This window comes from Muntiacus reevesi, chromosome 1 (genome assembly GCF_963930625.1).
Source record: "Muntiacus reevesi chromosome 1, mMunRee1.1, whole genome shotgun sequence".
NCBI lineage: Eukaryota > Metazoa > Chordata > Mammalia > Artiodactyla > Cervidae > Muntiacus > Muntiacus reevesi.
In genome coordinates, this window is record NC_089249.1 from 138072919 (window position 1) to 138091931 (window position 19013).

Here is a 19013-nt window from a genome sequence, read left to right on the forward strand (position 1 = left end):
GCATGGTCTCGTAAGATGGGCAAGGGTTTGGCAGGGCCTCCTTAGGAGAATGACAGGGGCAGAGTTTAGGATGGGGAGCTGGAAGAACAAGAAACTTTTCAAAACTCATACAATTGAAAGTTTGGTGGGTGACAGCCAAACACATATTTATTTCTACTCCTACTTTAGTGAAGGCGCAACCCGGTGGTCACAGATTTTTCTTCTCTCAAACGATAGCATAAAAATTTAGGACAAGATACAGCATCTCTGTAACAGAACTGTAAGAATCCTCTTTTGCTCTTTCCTAAGGTTTTATCAAAATTTTGTCTCATTTTGAATTCATTTGTAGTAGCGGAACAGTTTCAGTCTGAATAAGGATCCACTAGATGTTTTCTGGTGACTGGCCTAATCTCTCAAACTATATGTTCTGGCTTGTCTTGCCTAATAATATAGTTTGCATACATGTGCCGTATAGAGATTATTATGTTATTAGGAAAAATATTTTTAAGTTAATAAATATTTTATTTAACAAACATTTTAAATCGGTATTTTTAATTAAGTTAACACACTTATTTAAATTAATGCATATATTAAATAAATATGGTCATTTAAATCAGCTATGGTCATTATGAGAGTTTTGATACAGGTTGGCTTTTGGAAAATAAGACTCCATAGACAAAATAATAAGAGAACAATTGTTTAAATGCAATTCAAATGGTTTTCCAGGTTGGAGAGCCTCAAACAGTCAGATTTTAATCAAAAAGTTCTGAAGGAAAAGATTGGAGGCTTTAGGTTCAAGTAGTCAATCATGAGGTTGACATTGAGGGGATAGGACCTATTTAGAATAGAGAGACCTGAAATTCAGGAGTTGGGGGACCCCAGAAGCTGTATTGAAGATCTTTTGATCTCTGTCTTACATCTTTATTTAATATGTAATACTCATGAAACCAAGAAAGATACACAGTTTCCTTGGTATTTTTTGGTATTCATCATTTCCCAGTGTATCAATTCATTTGAAAGACATTTATTGTTGCGAGGTACTAGACAAAAAGCCCCTGTAATATTTTATTAAATATTCCTCATGAATGAACAATCACTATTCAAGAGGAAGGAAGACATGGCAGAAATATGCACACAAACTGTTATTTAGAAATTAGAAAGAATAAAATCACATCAATTTAGAAAGGAACAGATGTTCGAACCATCAGCAGTAAGTGTTCATCAACAGAAAAGAAAGTCCCATTGCCCCTGGATCTGGCATACAGATCTCTCAAGATGGCCTTGATGTCGATGCAGGACAAATCCAGAGCAAGGTTAAGGTGATATTGACGACACAAACCACATTCAGGAAAAATGCCTATTGATTCTAAAACCTTCTCCTCCCTACGTGACCACATTTTCCTCCTCTAAAGGACTGTCATTATAGGTAGACTGTGAATAGACTTCCTGTATTTTGAATTAGTTAATTCACTCTTTTTCTTTTGTTAAAAAAAGGAGTAACTTGTCATAATCTGAGACATTACCCAACTGCTGGACTGGAATCAGCCATATAGTCCCTGCAGGTGGTATTTTTGATCATCAACTCTGTGGCTTAATCAGAGAACCACAGCTTGTCAGCTGGCACAGAATATTTGCCTTCAGGAGTAACTGATTGATCCAATCGGCATAGGTCTAATTTCCAAGAGCATTATTTTGGTTCCATTACCTCTCTCAAGGGACTGACCAGGCAGGTGGAGGTTATTTCAAACATAGCAAAGACTCTTCTTGTTGCTTCAAATTTATCACACTTTCAACCTGAGGAAAATGACTAAGATTTACTCTGGACAGTGCAAACTAATACCGGTTTGTCTCCAATGATGAAATATATATATGTGACAACCTAGAAAGATTGACTTGAAAGCATGTTTCTTCCTCTCAAGATAAAAATTATGATTATGTATGATTGTACATCAGTATACTGACAAATAAGAGTTATGGTCCAGGGACTTATATTAAATTTAGGTTTGAAAACAATGTGGCTTACAAATTCTTTCCTTCTTTTCTTTACAGTTTTCTTATTCTATTATCACCTTGCTATAAATGTCTATGCTGATTTCTGGATAATCTGCAAGGCTTGCATACATGCACACCACACACACACACACACATACCACATTTTTCACATTTAGCACTGGGAGTTGGGATACCTATTGTATTAGTTTAGTTTGTTATGGAAACATGCTCTGATGATCCTAAAACATGTTCTTGACACATAGAAGACCAGAGACTTACAGCCACTGAACCTAATTTGTCTGCCTCATTTACACTGGGTTATCATAAATTTAATAAGACAATCTGGCCACCTTGCCAGTTATCTCTATGCAGTTATCTCTATACAGGTTTAAGGTAAAAATGTTGAGGGTTCTTACCGGGCTGCGCCTCTGTGATCAGCAAAAAGGAAGAGAGAACAGACACCTAGTCAGAGAATGATGGATCAGTCAACAGGCTTGGGTAATAGAAGACTTCATAAACAACTAACTAAACACTCACTCCAAGTAATCAGGTCAAAGGAAGCCAGAGAGCCATTGTGTTTGTGGCTTATTTAAACCATAAGGAGGTTTTGGAGAACTTTAAAGGGAATATATCCACTGTATGATATAGCTTTGCTATTTGGTATGTACCAGTTTCAGTTATGTGGACGTACAGACAAAGCAGAAACATACAAGAAAACTTTACTGATAGCTTTAAATGTCTTGTCATAAGGAGTTTTTCTTCATAGTGTTTGAGGAGGGGAGTTTTAGAGACAGTAGTACAGAGAAAACTTTTCCCACACAATAGAGTGTTAGCACACATCATAGATGTGATGGATTTCTCACATAATTAAGGCTTTAATCAGAGTCTCCAAAATTCAGAGAGCAGGGTAAGAGATACCTCTTCGTTGCCTGGTTTTTCTCTTTAGTGTTCTGTGAAATGAGTGCTGATAAGAACTTTTTTAAGGGTCTGTGTTCTTGGCCTGGTGACTTAAGCAGCCTCAAATGGATAGAATGGGGTTGGGCAGATGAGGAGCTCCTGAGAAGTGCAGGTGGAATGACAAAAACTGTTCAGCAGCAATAAAACTCTGGTGGGCCAGATGCCTGGAAAAACACGAGACGCTGACACACAACTTCTTTCTTTCACTCTTCAAACCTTGATCATAGCTGCTATCAATTCACCCCAACAACCTCTGGTTGCTCTCCCTCTTTAGGATTTGTCTTTAGTAACAAGAGCGACTGTGATGCGGCTGGAGAAGCAGCTGTTTCTCGGTTTCACTTTCAGGAGTATGGCTTAGCCCATGAGTTCATCAGAGGTTGCCTGGAACCCAGTTACTGGCCAAATTTCAAAATCTGGGCAGGACGCACAAACTCAGAAGTATCTAGAAGGTTGCTTAATGAAAAAGATGATTCTACTCTCTAGAACATAGACAAGAAATAAAAGCCTATAGTCATTTATACCTGGGGGCTTCCGTGGATCTCTAGTCCAACTGCCTCTGTGATATAGAGAGCAAAGTGAAGCTCTGAGGTCCAGAGCTAGGAAATGGATACAACCGGAAACAGACTTCAGAGCTCAGGTCAGCTAAACTCATGTTCTTTCTAGGACACCAAGCCTGATGTTGCTGGAGGACTCCAAAGACAGGGAGCCAGGAACTGGTAAGTAAGCTAGGATTTTAGAAATACTTACTCTGGTTGATTTTACTAGACGTTTTTCCGATTCTATTCCATATTGATCCCACCTTTCTTATAAATATATGCATGATGCAATTTAAATAAAATTAGAAAAAAGGACAGATGAGTATGTATTTCTGGGCTTAAATTCTTTTACTGACAAATTGTTACTGTCTTTTGAGAGAAATTCAAGCACTCTTTTATACAAAGATTTAGAGTTTATAATTCTTTGCCGACCAGGCTAAAGTTCTTCTCTAAAGAAGGAGATGTGGGCATTTACGATTTTAGCTTTAATTTCATGGCAAACAACTCATTCTTAAAAGCAGCATAAAATACAGCAAAGAGGTGTTTAAAAGTGACGCAATTTCCCCCGAGACAACTATGAGAAATAATGCAAAATAAAATGTATATTGCAACCATGCAGAGGCAGAAACTTAAATTCAATAATCTCTACAAAGATTATAGAGGACATTTGTTAAAATCATTTCAATTATATTAATTCACCCAAGTTAAGTTCAATCAGTTAAAAACCTATATAGTTTAATCAATAGTTCCTGTTTGTATTTTTTCTAGTAAAGGTAACATGAAAAAAGGAACCTCAAGGAACAGCTGTTGAAATTCATGTAGTCACAAGCTTATTCACAAGAATCCAGAAGATCCAGCTAAAAGCTGTGAAAAGTTCAGACCCAAAAGCCTCAAGGTTCATAATTAAAAGCTATCTGAAACCTTCAAAAGGAAAGGGATTCCACAAGCCAAATTGAAAGGCTTTTTCTCCACTAATTATCACCTTTAAGGAGCATAAAGCAGTTGTAGGTTTCACTGAACAGCAAAATCATTCTCAACCAGGAGGGGAGGGTCTTTCCTGTCAATAGTTTATTTTACTCTTTTTCCTGTCATTTCCCAAGAATTCTGAGGTCTTTAGCATTCTATCTTTGTTCTATCAACATATAAAATTTGCTTCAAGGGTGGAAGGAAACATTCAGCATCTGATCTTGATATATTCTGTAAGCTGAACACTCTCTGTGTTAAATTGCAAACTCAAAAGCGTGCAGGACAAGGAGCAGGAAAGCTATGGATCAGGGCATGAGAGTTTTATGGAGCTTTGGTGAAGTGGCCGCAACTCAGGGCCACTTGAACACAAATTATGGGCCTAATCCTGCCGAATCTTCAGAGTTGTCAGAGAATGGGCCTATTGATTCTGATTTTTAAATGGCACTCAGATTGTCTGCATGACCAAACAAAACATCTTTTCAGTTGTTCAGAATCTGCAGGTGGCCAATTTGTCTCTGATTGCAGACATTTGTATCACACATAATAAGCTCTCAGCGAATTTTTTATATACTGTTATTATTACTTCACCTGATTACTCAAACAGGGACATTGCAGTTGGTCTATTTGTTTTCTGAACAAATTTCCTGTGTTCCTAGTTAAACATTAATTGTTCAGTTCCTCAACTTCTCTTGATCCTCTGATGCACTCTGGAGAAGGTACTGAAAAACATTTTATTTTCCCCTCTACTTTTATTTTGATGTTCAAGTTAGACATCAGATTTACTTTGTATTTTGAGGCTATTTTCAAAATGGGTATACACTACTAATTTATGACTTGGTCACTAGAATGCAGATCTTTGCTTAGAATATTTTGCATTTTTAAAATTTATATACTCTGCCATTTGAATACAGCTTCTAAAAGAAAATACTTCAGTATATATCCTCCCAGTATCCTTATCCTACACCAGCCTTGTTTTGTTTATTTTTTGCACAAAAGGATTAATTTAAATTCCGCTAACTAGGATAACTTGTCTTTGCCAATATGCGTAAGTGTTTTGAGATATTTATAAAAAGAAGTCACCAAACACAATCTGTCCAGCTTGTCAAAAATCACTAAATAACCAGCCTCAGGTTTTGAAGCTTTACAACATCCTCATTTGCTAAAATTCAGTGCTATAGGGAAACACCAGAAAATGCGTGAAAAGCCACAAAGCACTAAACAAATATTATTTTTATGCAGTCTAGTCATAGCAAATTCAGTGATTCATGGTAGTGAATTTTCTAAGAAAGAATTAGCATATATGATCATTTTGTTTATTTTTATGACACTAACCAATATTCTTATTTGCTTTTAAATGCTTTAGGATAATCTATCTGGCAAGCACCTATTGGAAGCCCCCACCCCTGCCAATTGCTGTGTTTATCTATATTTAAATTTGTTCCTATACCTCTTACAAGTCAGATGACAGTGAGTGCCTATCAGATCAAATAAGACTTGGTAGAAATAATCTTTCGAAACTCCATATGGGAAGAGAAGCAAAGAGCCTGTTACTAGCCGAGACATCACTAAAGGTTTACTAGGTTGAAATATCAACAACATGGGTATTACCAAAGAAAAATGAGGCAGGGGAGCAAAAGGAAAACTCATCCTTAAAGGTACAGCTAGCAAGGAAATGGAGTACTTACAGTTGAAATTGCTGTAAGAACAACAGGAGGAAAACCAATGAAGAACAGGAAATTGTTAAAGCACCATGGGTAAACTTCAGGCTACTTAATCTTGTTAATATTTGAAGTGGCCAAGTTTGGATAATTCAGAGAAAGATTCAGAGTCAAAGAGGATAAATGAAATGGGCAAAATATCAAAAAGGTTACAGAAGCACACCAACAATGTGTTGTGTGTTGTCACATAGCATGTGACACAGGGTTGACTCTCACTTACTCAGAAGTGGGCCATTCCATTTATTAATAATTAATTATGATACATACTAATTTTATGCTTGGAAACCAAGCCACAGAGTCCATATTTTGATAACTGTAATATTTTGATTCCATCTTTTGTTCCTCCTTTGTCTTCTGTTCTTCCTTCCTCCAGTCACATGAAATTGCTGTCCGTGCATTTCCTGCACGTGGTATAGAGACCGCCAGGTTTGGGTCAGTGGGCAGGATGGGAGGTCTAGCAATTATTGCACCTCACCACTTAGGTGAGGTCAATAGACAACCAACCACTTCTCCGTGTGCGTTAACATGGAAATACAATATTTTCATATTTTCCATTGGAGAGGTCACCTGTATCAGCATCCTGGGATCACGTTCCCAGTAAACTAGGCAGAGCAGCCCAGAACAATGAATTTTTTTTTAGTAGGTCAGTTTCACTGTTGCTCTTAAAAAAAAAAAATGTAGATACATTTTATCAGATTTGTGCTGCCACTGAAAATCACCCCAGTGATAAAAATGACCAGGTAAGAGGTGATTTGTGATTTATAAATATCTTCTTTATCTGTCTCTGACAACATCAGAAGGGGATACTTTTTCTGATTAATTTTTTAAAAAAAAGAAGAGAAAAAGACAACTTGTTTCTCCTAGGCCAGATTTACAACCATTCACTCAGAATGCTATCATGTTGCACATTACCAAAAAAGTAACAAAAAAAATACATGTAGCTTGATGAACCCAAATAGAAGCTGCAATAAATGGAACTTAACACTGAAATATTTTATCATATGCCTGTGTGATTGGGGTAGATGTGAATCTTTACAAAATTACCTTGTGTCCCTTAATACCAGGCTTGGAAAATCACTTAGCAACCAGCTTCCTCTTTTCCTCATGGGCCATAATTAGGCCACGTCCTGTTTGTTTTTAAAATTCAGAATCTTGTTTAGGTGTTAAATACAATCAGTCATTAGATATACAGAGACGAAAATGAACAGAATAAACAGTATTTGGCCAAGATATAGAAAGAATTTGTTGTTTCTTACCGGACTTTTCCTCTAAAAGCGTAAGCATAGAAAGAAAAAATAAACAGAAAATGAGAGGTGAAATGTATATTCAAGAAGATGCAACTCAAGGCTCAGAATAACCTTACTTTAAAGCAGCTCTCCAAGGCATGGCTTTTATAGAGGCTTCCTGTAGGCATCAGTATGGTCATTCCCAGGCTGCTGGCTTTAGACCACCCCCAAACATGCCACTTGGCCATACTGTTTTGAGTTATAGGCACTTGAAAACAGCAAATTCGGGGAGAAACTTTCTCTGAACAACCCTAATCTGCCTAAAGATAAATCTTCCAGAAACAGACTAATTGTCATGAGTATAATCAACAAGGGAGAGATGAGACGTCCACACCATATCCAGACAAACTTTGCCACAAACTACCACATTTCCCATCTATGCTTCCAAAGGCCCATTCATGCTCCCTAAAAATCATTTACTCTCCCCTTAGATGCCTCCTTCCTCCTCCCTATTAAGATGGTATTTAGCCCTGAATTCTGAAACCACCTCTGAGTTACTCATTTTCCTGAAGGTCTGCCAGGTATACATGAATAGACATGTTAATAAACTTATGTTTGTTTTTCTTTTGTTGATCTGTCTTTTTGCTAAAGAGTCACAACTGAATACCTAAGATGGGTTGATTTGTTTTGCCTCCTCTCCCAGATCGAGTGATAGAGGACATGGGTGTGGTTTCCATTTGAGCACATTCTAAGCTCCCTTTTTGAATGGCTTCAGTTCAGTTCAGAAGCTCACTCATGTCTGACTCTTTGTGACCGCAGAGACTGCAGCACACTAGGCTTCCCTATCCATCACTAACTCCTGTAGCTTACTCAAACTCATGTTCACTGAGTCTGTGATGACATCCAAACATCTCATCCTCTGTCATCCCCTTCTCCTCCCGCCCTCCATCATTCCCAGCATCAGAGTCTTTCCAAATGAGTCAGTTGTTCGCATCAGGTAGCCAAAGTATTGGAGTTTCAGCCTCAGCATCAGTCCTTCCAATGAATATTCAGGACTGATTTCCTTTAGGATGGACTGGTTGGATTCCCTTGCAGTCCAAGGAACTTTCAAGAATCTTCTCCAACACCTCAGTTCAAAAGCGAAGTTCAATTCTTCAGCGCTCAGCTTTCTTTATAGTCCAACTCTCACATCCATACACATTATTGGAAACACCATAACTTTAACTAGATGAACCTTTGTTAGCAAAGTAATGTCTCTGCTTTTTGATATGCTGTCTAGGTTGGTCATAATTTTTCTTCCAAGGAGCAAGCGTCTTTTAATTTCATGGCTGCAGTCACTATCTGCAGTGATTTTGGAGCCCCCCAAAATAAAGCCTGCCACTGTTTCCACTGTTTCCCCATTTATTAGCCATGAAGTGATGGGACCAGATGCCATGATCCTAGTTCTCTGAATGCTGAGCTTTAAGCCAACTTTTTCACTCTCTTCTTTCACTTTCATCAAGAGGCTCTTTAGTTCTTCTTCACTTTCTGCCATAAGGGTGGTGTCATCTACGTATCTGAGGTTATTGATATTTCTCCCGGCAATCTTGATTCCAGCTTGTGCTTAATCCAGCCCAGTGTTTCTCATGATGTACTCTGCATATAAGTTAAATAAGCAGGGTGAGAATATACAGCTTTGACATACTCCTTTCCCTCTTTGAAACCAGTCTGCCATTCCAAGTCCAGTTCTAATTGTTGCTTCCTGACCTGCATACAGCTTTCTCAGAGGCTTACTTTTATCAAATAGACTTTGAAAATAGAAAATTATCCTTGGTAATATTGAAAGGAGCTGGAAAATTCCATGAATGCGTTGCAGCCTATCATGAATCTAAAAGATGAGATTTTACTCAAATTCCAATCTTGTCAAGGAATCTGGTACCTATTAACTGCTCTCAAGATACTCTGTCTAAAACCAACAGTTCTTTCATCCCATCCTTCATTTGTTACCACTCCCCATGGGAAATGGCAAATTATTTCCGTGGTGAGTGGTCCCTGGCTCCCGGGAATGCTCTTTTCTTTCCTCCACAATTTATTTATTTATTTTTTTGGCCACACCATGCAACCTGTGGGACCTTAGTTCTCTGACCAGGGATTGAACCCATGTCCCCTGCATTGGAAGTCTTAACCACTGGACAACCAGTGGTTAAGCCAGTCCTTCCACAACTTCTTAATAAAGACTTCATGTCTTCTTCCATGTTTCATTTCCTAAATCCATCCTTTGCATCATCCCTAGAATTATTTTCTAAAAATAGTGAAGTGAGTGTGTAACTCTGCCCTGCAAAAACCTCCCTACTATGTAGAAAATAGAGTGCAAACTCCATTCTGTCATTTAATGCCTCATGATGGGCTCCAGCTCTCCTTCACTCCCTCATCTTCCTCTGCTGTCTCTATAAAATCTACACTTAGCTGTAGTCACTACTTGACATCTCCTGAACATGTAGAACATTCATACTTCCCTGACTTCTGCTCAGGCTGCTTCTTCAGCTTTGATGCTGTCTTCCTCTCCTTCAAATTGTTGTTGTTGTTGTTTAGTCACTAAGTCATTTCCGACTCTTTGTGACCCCATGGAAAGTAGCCTGCCAGGCTCCTCTGTCCATGGGTTTTCCCAGGCAGGGATACTGGAATGGGTTTCCATTTCCTACTCCAGGGGAATCTTCCTGACTCAGGGATTGAATCCGCATCTCTTGCATTGGCAGGTGGATTCTTTACCTCTGAGCTACCAGGGAAGTCCTCTCTTTCACATACTATCTTACTTATAATTTAAGGCCAATAGCACTTCCTCCATGAGGCCTTCCCTAAGCTTCCCAATCAGAGTAAATAGTTCCCTGGCATTTATGAGTCACAGAGAAAACAGAGGTACACATGGCTAGTATATTTTTTGCAATTCTTATTTTATTCTGTATTACTTAGACATCTCCATCCAATTATTCAGTTCAGTTCAGTTCAGTTGCTTAGTTGTGTCTGACTCCTTACCACCCCATGGACTGCAGCACGCCAGGCCTCCCTCCCTGTCCATCACCAGCTCCCAGAGTTTACTCAAACTCATGTCCATTGAGTCAGTGATGCCATCCAATCCCATCTCATCTTCTGTCGCCCCCTTCCCCCCCGCCTTCAATCTTTCCCAGAATCAGGGTCTTTTCAAATGAGTCAGTTCTTTGCATCAGGTGGTCAAAGTATTGGAGTTTCAGCTTCAGCATCAGTCCTTCCAATGAATATTCAGGACTGATTTCCTTTAGGATGGACTGGTTGGATCTCCTTGCTGTCCAAGGGACTCTCAAGAGTCTTCTCCAACATTCAATTATTAGCTCCAAGTAATGATTATGAAGGGGCTCTCTGTAGCCCCAAACAAAGTACAAGGCACACAGCAGGTGCTCAAATCACATTTATGAATTTTCTTTTTGTGGTCATTAAAACATAATACAAATGTTTTAAGCACAGTGTCTTTTAAAGTCCAGAAAGATGAATTGTTCTCTGAAATAAGGCTGAATCGTATATAATATATAGCCCAAGGGATATGGCCCCAGATGTAATGGTTCCTTCACCAGCTCAACATAAAATTCACTTTACTTCTATTTAACAGTTGATCTCTCTGCCCATTAGTGACCTCAAGGGCTAATATATATTATTGAGACTCCAAGGAAGTGGCACAGCTTTGCACACACATTGGTGCAGAGCTATGCAATTGGTTCTCCAGGGTGGAATGTTCTCCCATAACAAAAAAAATCCCTTGTGTTTCAGCATAACTGAGGATCAGGATAGGGCCCACGTCCCACGTACTGATTTCAGACCCAGACCATTGCTAAGTAGTACAAACTACTTCGATTTACAAACAAAAAGAACTTTTGGGTTAAATTAAATAGCTTCAAAGGACTTTGATTAACAGGAGTTCGATTTACAAACAAAAAGAATTTTTGGGTTAAAATTAAATAGCTTCGAAGGAGTTGTCATGGAGGGAGGTGCAAACATTTTTATATAGTCTGATTAATTTAATCCCTTATTTTCTGGATGCTTTTGAATAAGTCATGCTGTTTCTCAATTCCATCTTGTAAAGTAGGGATGATGCTATCTTATAGAACTGTCATGAGGATTAAAGATTGTGAATGATAGTGACAGGTAATAGCACTGAGACTTTACTATTCTTGTTTAACTTTATGAGGTTGGTGTCATTGTTACCTCTTATTTACCAGTGAGGAAAAGTGACTCAGATGAGCTCCAAGATCACGTGGCTACAAAAGATGAGAGCAGGACTGAATCCTTGCTTCTCTAATTCCAGAGAACTTTGGCAGCGGTGGGTCATTGGTTGCTTAGTCCATCAGTCATGTGCGACTCTTTTGTGACCCTATAGACTGTAACTCATTGTCCATGGGATTTCCCCGGCAGGAATACTGGAGGGGGTTATTGTTTCCTTCTCCTGGGGATCTTCCCAGCCCAGAGATTGAACTCACATCTCCTGAAGTGGCAGATGGATTCTTTACCACTGAACTACTGGGAAAGCCCAATTCCCATGGTCCTTATCAGCACTGCGATTTAGAAACAACAGAACTGAAAGCTTACACATCACAGAGTCTGGAAAATAATCTTGGGTTTTTCCAGTGGAAGGAGTTAAATAGATCATGCTGTTCTATCATAGCAGGTCACAGGGAATGAGGTTTTCAGAAAGTGAGCTTGAATTTCTAGGCATGGTTTTGAATCTGAGAAATAACTCTGATTATAAGGTAAATGTCTCAACTTTTTTCTAAAATTAAGTGCATTTTATGAAATTAGAATCAGAAAAATAAATATAAACATATGAATGCTAAGGGCCCTCCTCTCCTTCCCATTCTAGGCTGTATGTTGACTGAAGCATCTTTATTCTATATGTTGTTTTAATTGTTAGCAGCTATCAACACCTAGGCTATGCTGCTTGGGTTAAGGGTTTCTTCAGAGTGATAAACAAACAAAGATAAAACATGACAAGACAATTCTCCTTTAGGGAAAGCAAAGATATTTCTTGATTTAAAATGAACTATCATCAGAGTGGCTTCTAATTATGGAAAAGATAACAAAAGAAATGAAAAAGAGATGCATACCTCCAGGTATTCGTGTTCACAGAAACAGAGTAAGCAAATTTTTGGATTGAACAATACATATAGCTAAAATATAACCAATGTCTCAAAGTGCAGAGATGTTCCTTTGACCATCCTTGTGATCAAGGATGCTTTCTATGGAACACACGAGTCCTGCCTTCTGTGGATGGAGAATCTCTCTCTGGGTGCATTATCATAAATCACTTTGTTATGCAAGTAGTCTTTCAAGACAGGGCTTGTTGAAGCCTTCATTTCTACATGAAGAGCTAGAAATCTGCAGGATTTAAAAACTGAACTCTGTTTAAGACCCAGACCAAATCTAACAGTGGTGAATAGAGAAAATATGCATCATAGTTTTAATGATCCTTTTATGGAAATTTTGTGCTCCAAACACACCCCTGTCCTCTTAACAAGGAACTGACCTGCCATGGGAATTTTTGGCATCAAGTTTCATACAGTGGGATCAAGACACAAAAAACTAGATCTAATTTCGAAGTTTTTAAAGAGTCTACAACTGTTTGACCTTAAAAATAGGATGGCTGTCTTCTGAATCTTTATATTTTAGTTAATGAGATTTTTTTTATAGATATAACCACTTCCTATCAGTTATGTACAAATAGCCAGGTATTGACAAGGAGTAAAAGGATTACTTATTTATTATTAATAAGCCATTAACAGTTATCTATTGGTTACCTAATAAAGACCAGACACTATTCGTGGTGACCAAAACAATAGGAACAAGAGACAAAAAGCTTCCATTAACTTCTAGGGGAGAGGAAAGATAATAAATAACAAATATAACAAGTAAGCAAAGTATGATAGATAGAAGATGATAAATGTAATTTTAAAAGGTAGAGTGAATAGAAGGGTTTGGGAGTGGTAGGGTGTAGAGTTTTGTGATTTTTATTGTTTTTAAAATTTTAAAAATTTTAAAAACTCCACAATGTTGTGTTTCTGCTGCACAATAAAGTGTCTCAGTTACCTGTGTACACGTATCCCCTCCCTCTTAAACCCCACCCTTCTAGGTCATCACAGAGCACGGAGCTGAGCTCCTTGCGCTCTGTGGCAGCTTCCCGCTAGCCATTTTACACATGGTAATGTGTGCGTGCCAATCCTAACCTCCCTATTCATCCCATCCTCCCTCCCTCTCTGTGTCTACACGTCTGTTTTCTACATCTGTCTCTATTCCTGCCCTGTAAATAGATTTGTGACTTTTAAATAAGGTGGTCAGGAGAGGCCTCATTGAGAAGGTGTCCTGGACAAGTTGAGAGGGGAGGCAGTGCCGGTATTTGGGGGAAGAGGACGCCTCCAGGGGGCCGGGGAGGAGCGGGGTGAGAAGGAGGTGGCAGGTGTTAGTCTGGGGTCATGGGTGTCGCCACCATGAAGGTCTTGGAGGCCACCGAGAAGATCGGCTTCACTCTGCTCCAATGCAGGAGTTCTCAGCAGGGACATGTAGTCACTTTTGATTGCTCAGAAGAGGCGCTGATGAAGAGACCAGAAAAATGCCAGGGTGTGACATGTGCTGTTGTTTTTCATTACTCTTTGGAAGCTTGTTTTGATTCCGCATGTACCATGCTAAAAATAAAATAAAGATGGGCTTCACATGGGCTGGGAGTAGAAAGAGAGCTTCAACTAGGCAAAACAGAATGCGGTCCGCCCATCTTGCCTTCCCTCTGTGTTGGCCACTTCAGGATGGCATCCGTGGCTCTGTACTGCTGCTGTGCTGGTGGTTGATTTGAAACAATAGTTCCTAAGGTCCATGGGCAGTAGGTGGCTGTCCTTTAGACAATATAAGAGACAGAAGGAAATCTCACCTTCATTCTGTTAAGAAATGCAATTTCCCCCAGTCTCTGAGGAAACATTTTCTGATATAATTAATATGGGTGATTCATACTCTAAGATTTTTTTCTAAAACAATTAAAAAGTATATTCATTGTTGTAGATTATTTCTAATTCTCCTTAGAAAAAAGGAATAGATACTTTTTTCTTATACTGCTATACTTAACTTTATACTATTATTCATACATGCATAGAAACTACTTAGTATAAAAATAAATATAATAGTATAAGAGAGATAATAAAGTATCTATCTTTCCTTCTCAAGGTCAAGGACCACAAGTGACTGAATTCTGAGACTTCAGATAAGAAAACAGATATCTCATTAGGATGTATGGGATTAGGGGAAGAGGATTATGACAAAAAACTGGCCTCCACAGAAAACAACATATTAATAAACTTTAGAAAAGAGCCTACAAATGACTCCTGTAAGAGAAGAAACAGTTGTTCATACTGTTTATCCATCCAATAATTGAGAAAAACTTGGCTTTAATTGAAGGGGAAAGATGAAAAATTTGCTCTCTTTATAAAATAATGAAAGGAATATAAGTTGCATTATACCACAATGAAACACCAAGTTCCATATATTTCCCACAGTGAAGAGCATCCTTTTGTCCAATCAACCAGCAAGTATTGTCTAAGTACCTGTATTGACATGCCATTCAATGTCATAGACTCCAGAGGAAAGGCTCCTTCAAGGCAAGAATAAGCAAACTTCTGGGTGCAGGGTTAGTCATCATAAACCCAACACTTATTGAACTATTCACAAGTTATGTTTCTGCCATAAACTTATTTTCCAAAATGATTGCTTCTTATCCTGAATACACCATAGCTAATAAAAATGGTTATAAATTAAAATCTATAACCGTAGGACTAACACAACTGAGGCAGAAGACCTTAAAGATAGAAAAATAGCCTTTTAAATAATAATTAGCATTGTAATTGGGTGCATGCTTAGTCATGTCCAATTCTTCTGTGACCCCATGGACTTTAGCCTGCCAGAATTCCTCTGTCCATGGAATTCTCCAGGCAAGAATAGTGGAGTGGGTTGCCATGCCCTCCTCCAGAGGATCTTCCCGACCCAGGAATCAGACCTGCATCTCTTGTGTGTCCTGCACTGACAGGTGGATTCTTTACTACTAGTGCCACTTGGGAAACCTTAGCACTGTAACTAAAAGTATATAATTCAAGAATTTGCTGCCTTTGGTTGAAGACACCCTAATGTTTTTATGTGAGTCAATACTGAGTCTATTGTTTCATTTAATTAGATTTTAAGTTGATAACAGAAGCTGAGGCTTAAGGTCTCCAACCCTAGTGTTCATGTTTCTGGAACCCCCAATCAGATAAACTTGTCTGAAATGGTAGAAAATAATGAAAGAATCTACAGTTATGCAAGGAAATTCTAACTCCTACACCTCACAAAGGTAAGCAAAATACCAGGTACTCAAAGGGTACAACCACCACTACTTGGAGAAATAATGATAAAGGCAATCCAGATTGAATTAATATTCTGCTCATTTTCAAGGAGATCAAAACATACAAGAACTTAGGGATTTCTTCTGACCATCGTGGGGTAGGTAAAAGGGTTTGGAAAAATGATATTCTAATTTTAAATGTCAGGAAATGGAAACAGAATTCTCTAAGAAAAAATAATCAGTAATGAAAGAAAGATCAAACACACTTCAGATATGAAAAGAATTCTTCTGCATATAGCCAATGACTTATTACAATTCAGGAGAGAAAAGAATATATTGATAAAAGAAGATCCCACCCAATTCCCCATCTATCCTTCTCTACAAGGCTTGGGAAAAAAGAGACACATCTTATATGTCAACTCCAGATGATTTTGGTCAAGCTGCTTGCAATTCCGTCTAGAGGGGGCTTCTCAGACTATCTCTGGGATGTGGGATCTTGCTAGTCGCAAGATCTGCTGAGGGTTTGGAAGGGGAGTGGCAGCTTCTACACTCCATGCTTGACATGCCTGGTCTAAACCCAACCCAAGTCAAGCTTGCTCTGTGAAGCTCTCCTTGACGAGTTGAACCCATGCTGAGCTTTTTCCTTCCAGCTTGCTGCCCTGGAGGTCTGCACTGAGCACTTATATCAGAATGCTTGCTATCTGTACCCTGCCCTGGCACCGTGCAGAGCTTCTACCAGGAGCAAATGCCAGTGTGTAGGAGACTGCAGCTCTCCTCCCCCAACGGATGACTCTCTGTTTTTACTGAACTCAATGGGGTGCTGAACCTTCTGCCAAAGCGAGGACAGGAAAGGGGGTGGTGTTACCAAGCAGCAGTGAATTCAGGGATTTTGCTCTCTGGCAGGCTAATTTGAGGGTGGGAGGGTGGGTGGAACACCTGGAATAGGCAAACAGCACCAGTGTCTTCAGCTGCAAGCTCGCTATCTCCCCCTCCCCAGAGTTTTTGATGAAATAACTCCGTTTTGGATGGCAAATCTCCTGGAACAAGATTAAATGCACTGCCCCTTCACAACTCCATGTCAAAGTCTTTAATTCCTCATTTCACTGAATTTTGCAGGAGAAAGGGAGGCACTGCTAGCACACATGCCAGGCTAGGTCAACTCCCACTCTCAGCATTTCTATCAGCCCTCTTTTCCTTGCCTTTGCTCAAGTCCTCCCTCGCTATTTTTATTTTCTTCCTGCCTCCCACAAGTCTCTGAACTTAAGGAAAAGAAAAATGGAGCTGAAAAGGGAACTGATACTTACAGAGCCCCTTCCCAAGTGACAGGCATCAAAGGGGGAATTTTGCAACATTATCTTGTCATCTTTATATCAGTCCTGAGAAAGTATGTATGATTTTTCCTATTTTACAGATTTAGGATCTGAAATGCTGAGTTGAGGAGCTTGCCCATGGACACACAGATAATAAGATGCTAACTCAAAAGCCCATGTTCTTCCTCTTTAACCAATGTGCTTCAAGGAAGTGCTTTCTTTCTTGGTCCCCTTGCTATATCCTTAACCTGCTCCTAAAACAGCAATTTCCATAGAGATTATTGGGCTAGAATACACAGCAGAATATCAAAGCTGAGAAGGATTTAAAGAGGACTGAATCACAGGCCCTAATTCAATGTAGATGAGAATATATACTGTGTGTTTAACTTGGCAGAAAGGAGGAGGTTGTTGGAGTTCAAGTCCTGGCCCTTTCAGCTGCCTCTTGATATCTCGGAGTTGATTTCTTCTATAAAACAAGGGGATCACCACTTCCTTGCCCGTGTAACAGCATAACTTGCCCAATACATCTTTCAGATCATGGCAGTTTTTGTAAAACATAAACCATTATTATAGTGAATCATTGACATAAAAAATTCCTTGCTGATTGATTGATCAGGGGAACTGAAATATACGTCATATAAAAACAAGGTGCCATTCCTTAATATTTAAAATAAAGGTGACACAGCAGCCATTAAGCCAGACTGACCCATAAGCTTGGCTTTGCTCTCTTGTCACATGGAACTTAAGTGGGAGTGTATGTATGTAGACTGACATGGGCTCTTTAGATACCATTAAAGTGATAGCCTTCAAAGAGTTTGTGAGTACTCCTAAATTATTTGTAAAATGTTTTGGATGATTTAATGTATTTTTCATTTTTCCTCTGTAAAGAGAACCAATAGCTTTCATCAAAAGTAGTATAATATAGTAGGTAAGAGTTCTTTTTTTGTAATATGCTGTATGTCCAAAACCAAAAACTAATAATTGTTTCTTGTAATGCATTTATCTCTTAAATAAGGTAGAAATTAAAATGTTGAGTTGCAAACCAAAGGTAAACAATACTAACTTTTAGGTTAATTGGGCTTCCCTGATAGCTCAGTTGGTGCAGAACCTGCCTGCAATGCAGGAGATCCCAGTTCGATTCCTGGATTGGGAAGAGCTGCTGGTGAAGGGATAGGCTACCTACTCCACTATTGTTGGGCTTCCCTTGTGGCTCAACTGGTAAAGAATAAGCCTTTATTCTGAAATGTAGGAGAGCTGGGTTCAATCTCTGGGTTGGAAAGATCCCCTGGAGTAGAGAAAGGCTACCCACTCCAGTATTCTGGCCTGGAGAATTCCATGGACTGTATAGATCATAGCATTGCAAAGAGTTGGACACAATCGAGTGACTTTCACTTTTAGGTTAATTATTTTTAAAAGTGTATCAATCTCTTAAATGATGTAGTAAACAAAGAAGTGGAATTGTAAATTGTTTTTACAATGTTAGCTTTATACCTGCCATCTATTACTGAAATCTCATTTAAAAAATACTGTAGCAGGTAAACATTCTGAATTAGAAAACAGATTTCTCAGTTTAAATGTCAGCAACTTCATTTAGTAGCTGTGACATTTTGGGTGAGTTAATTAATTCTTCTATGCCTCAACTTTCTCATCTGTAGAATGGAGGTAAAAATAGTACCCATCTCATAGGTTATTGTGAGGATCAGTTCATTTCAGTTCGGTCGCTCAGTCATGTCCAACTCTTTGTGACCCCATGGACTGCAGCATGCAGTTTTATCCCCTGGAGGAGCGCATGGCTAACCACTCTAGTATTCTTGCCTGGAGTATCCCCGTAGAGGAGCCTGGCCGGCTATAGTCCATGGGGTTGCAAAAAGTCGGACATGACTAAGTGACTAAGTATAAGGCTTAATCAATAGTAAAATCATTTTAATAATACTATCTACCTTCATAGGATCCTTTTAAGAATTAAGGAAGTA

General features: G+C 38.9%; 1 protein-coding gene across 12 annotated transcripts in view; it reads right to left on the minus strand.

Moving 5' to 3' along the window:
• SGIP1 (SH3GL interacting endocytic adaptor 1) overlaps positions 1–19013 on the minus strand; it is a 230723-nt gene that overhangs the window by 86611 nt on the left and 125099 nt on the right. Inside the window, exon 9 of one of the 12 annotated variants that reach the window (XM_065911342.1) lies at positions 2388–2433. The exons of the other annotated variants lie outside the window; for them this stretch is intronic. Coding sequence (XP_065767414.1) covers positions 2388–2433 — 46 coding nt within the window. The remainder of the gene's footprint in view (positions 1–2387; positions 2434–19013) is intronic. 12 annotated transcript variants of the gene reach the window in all.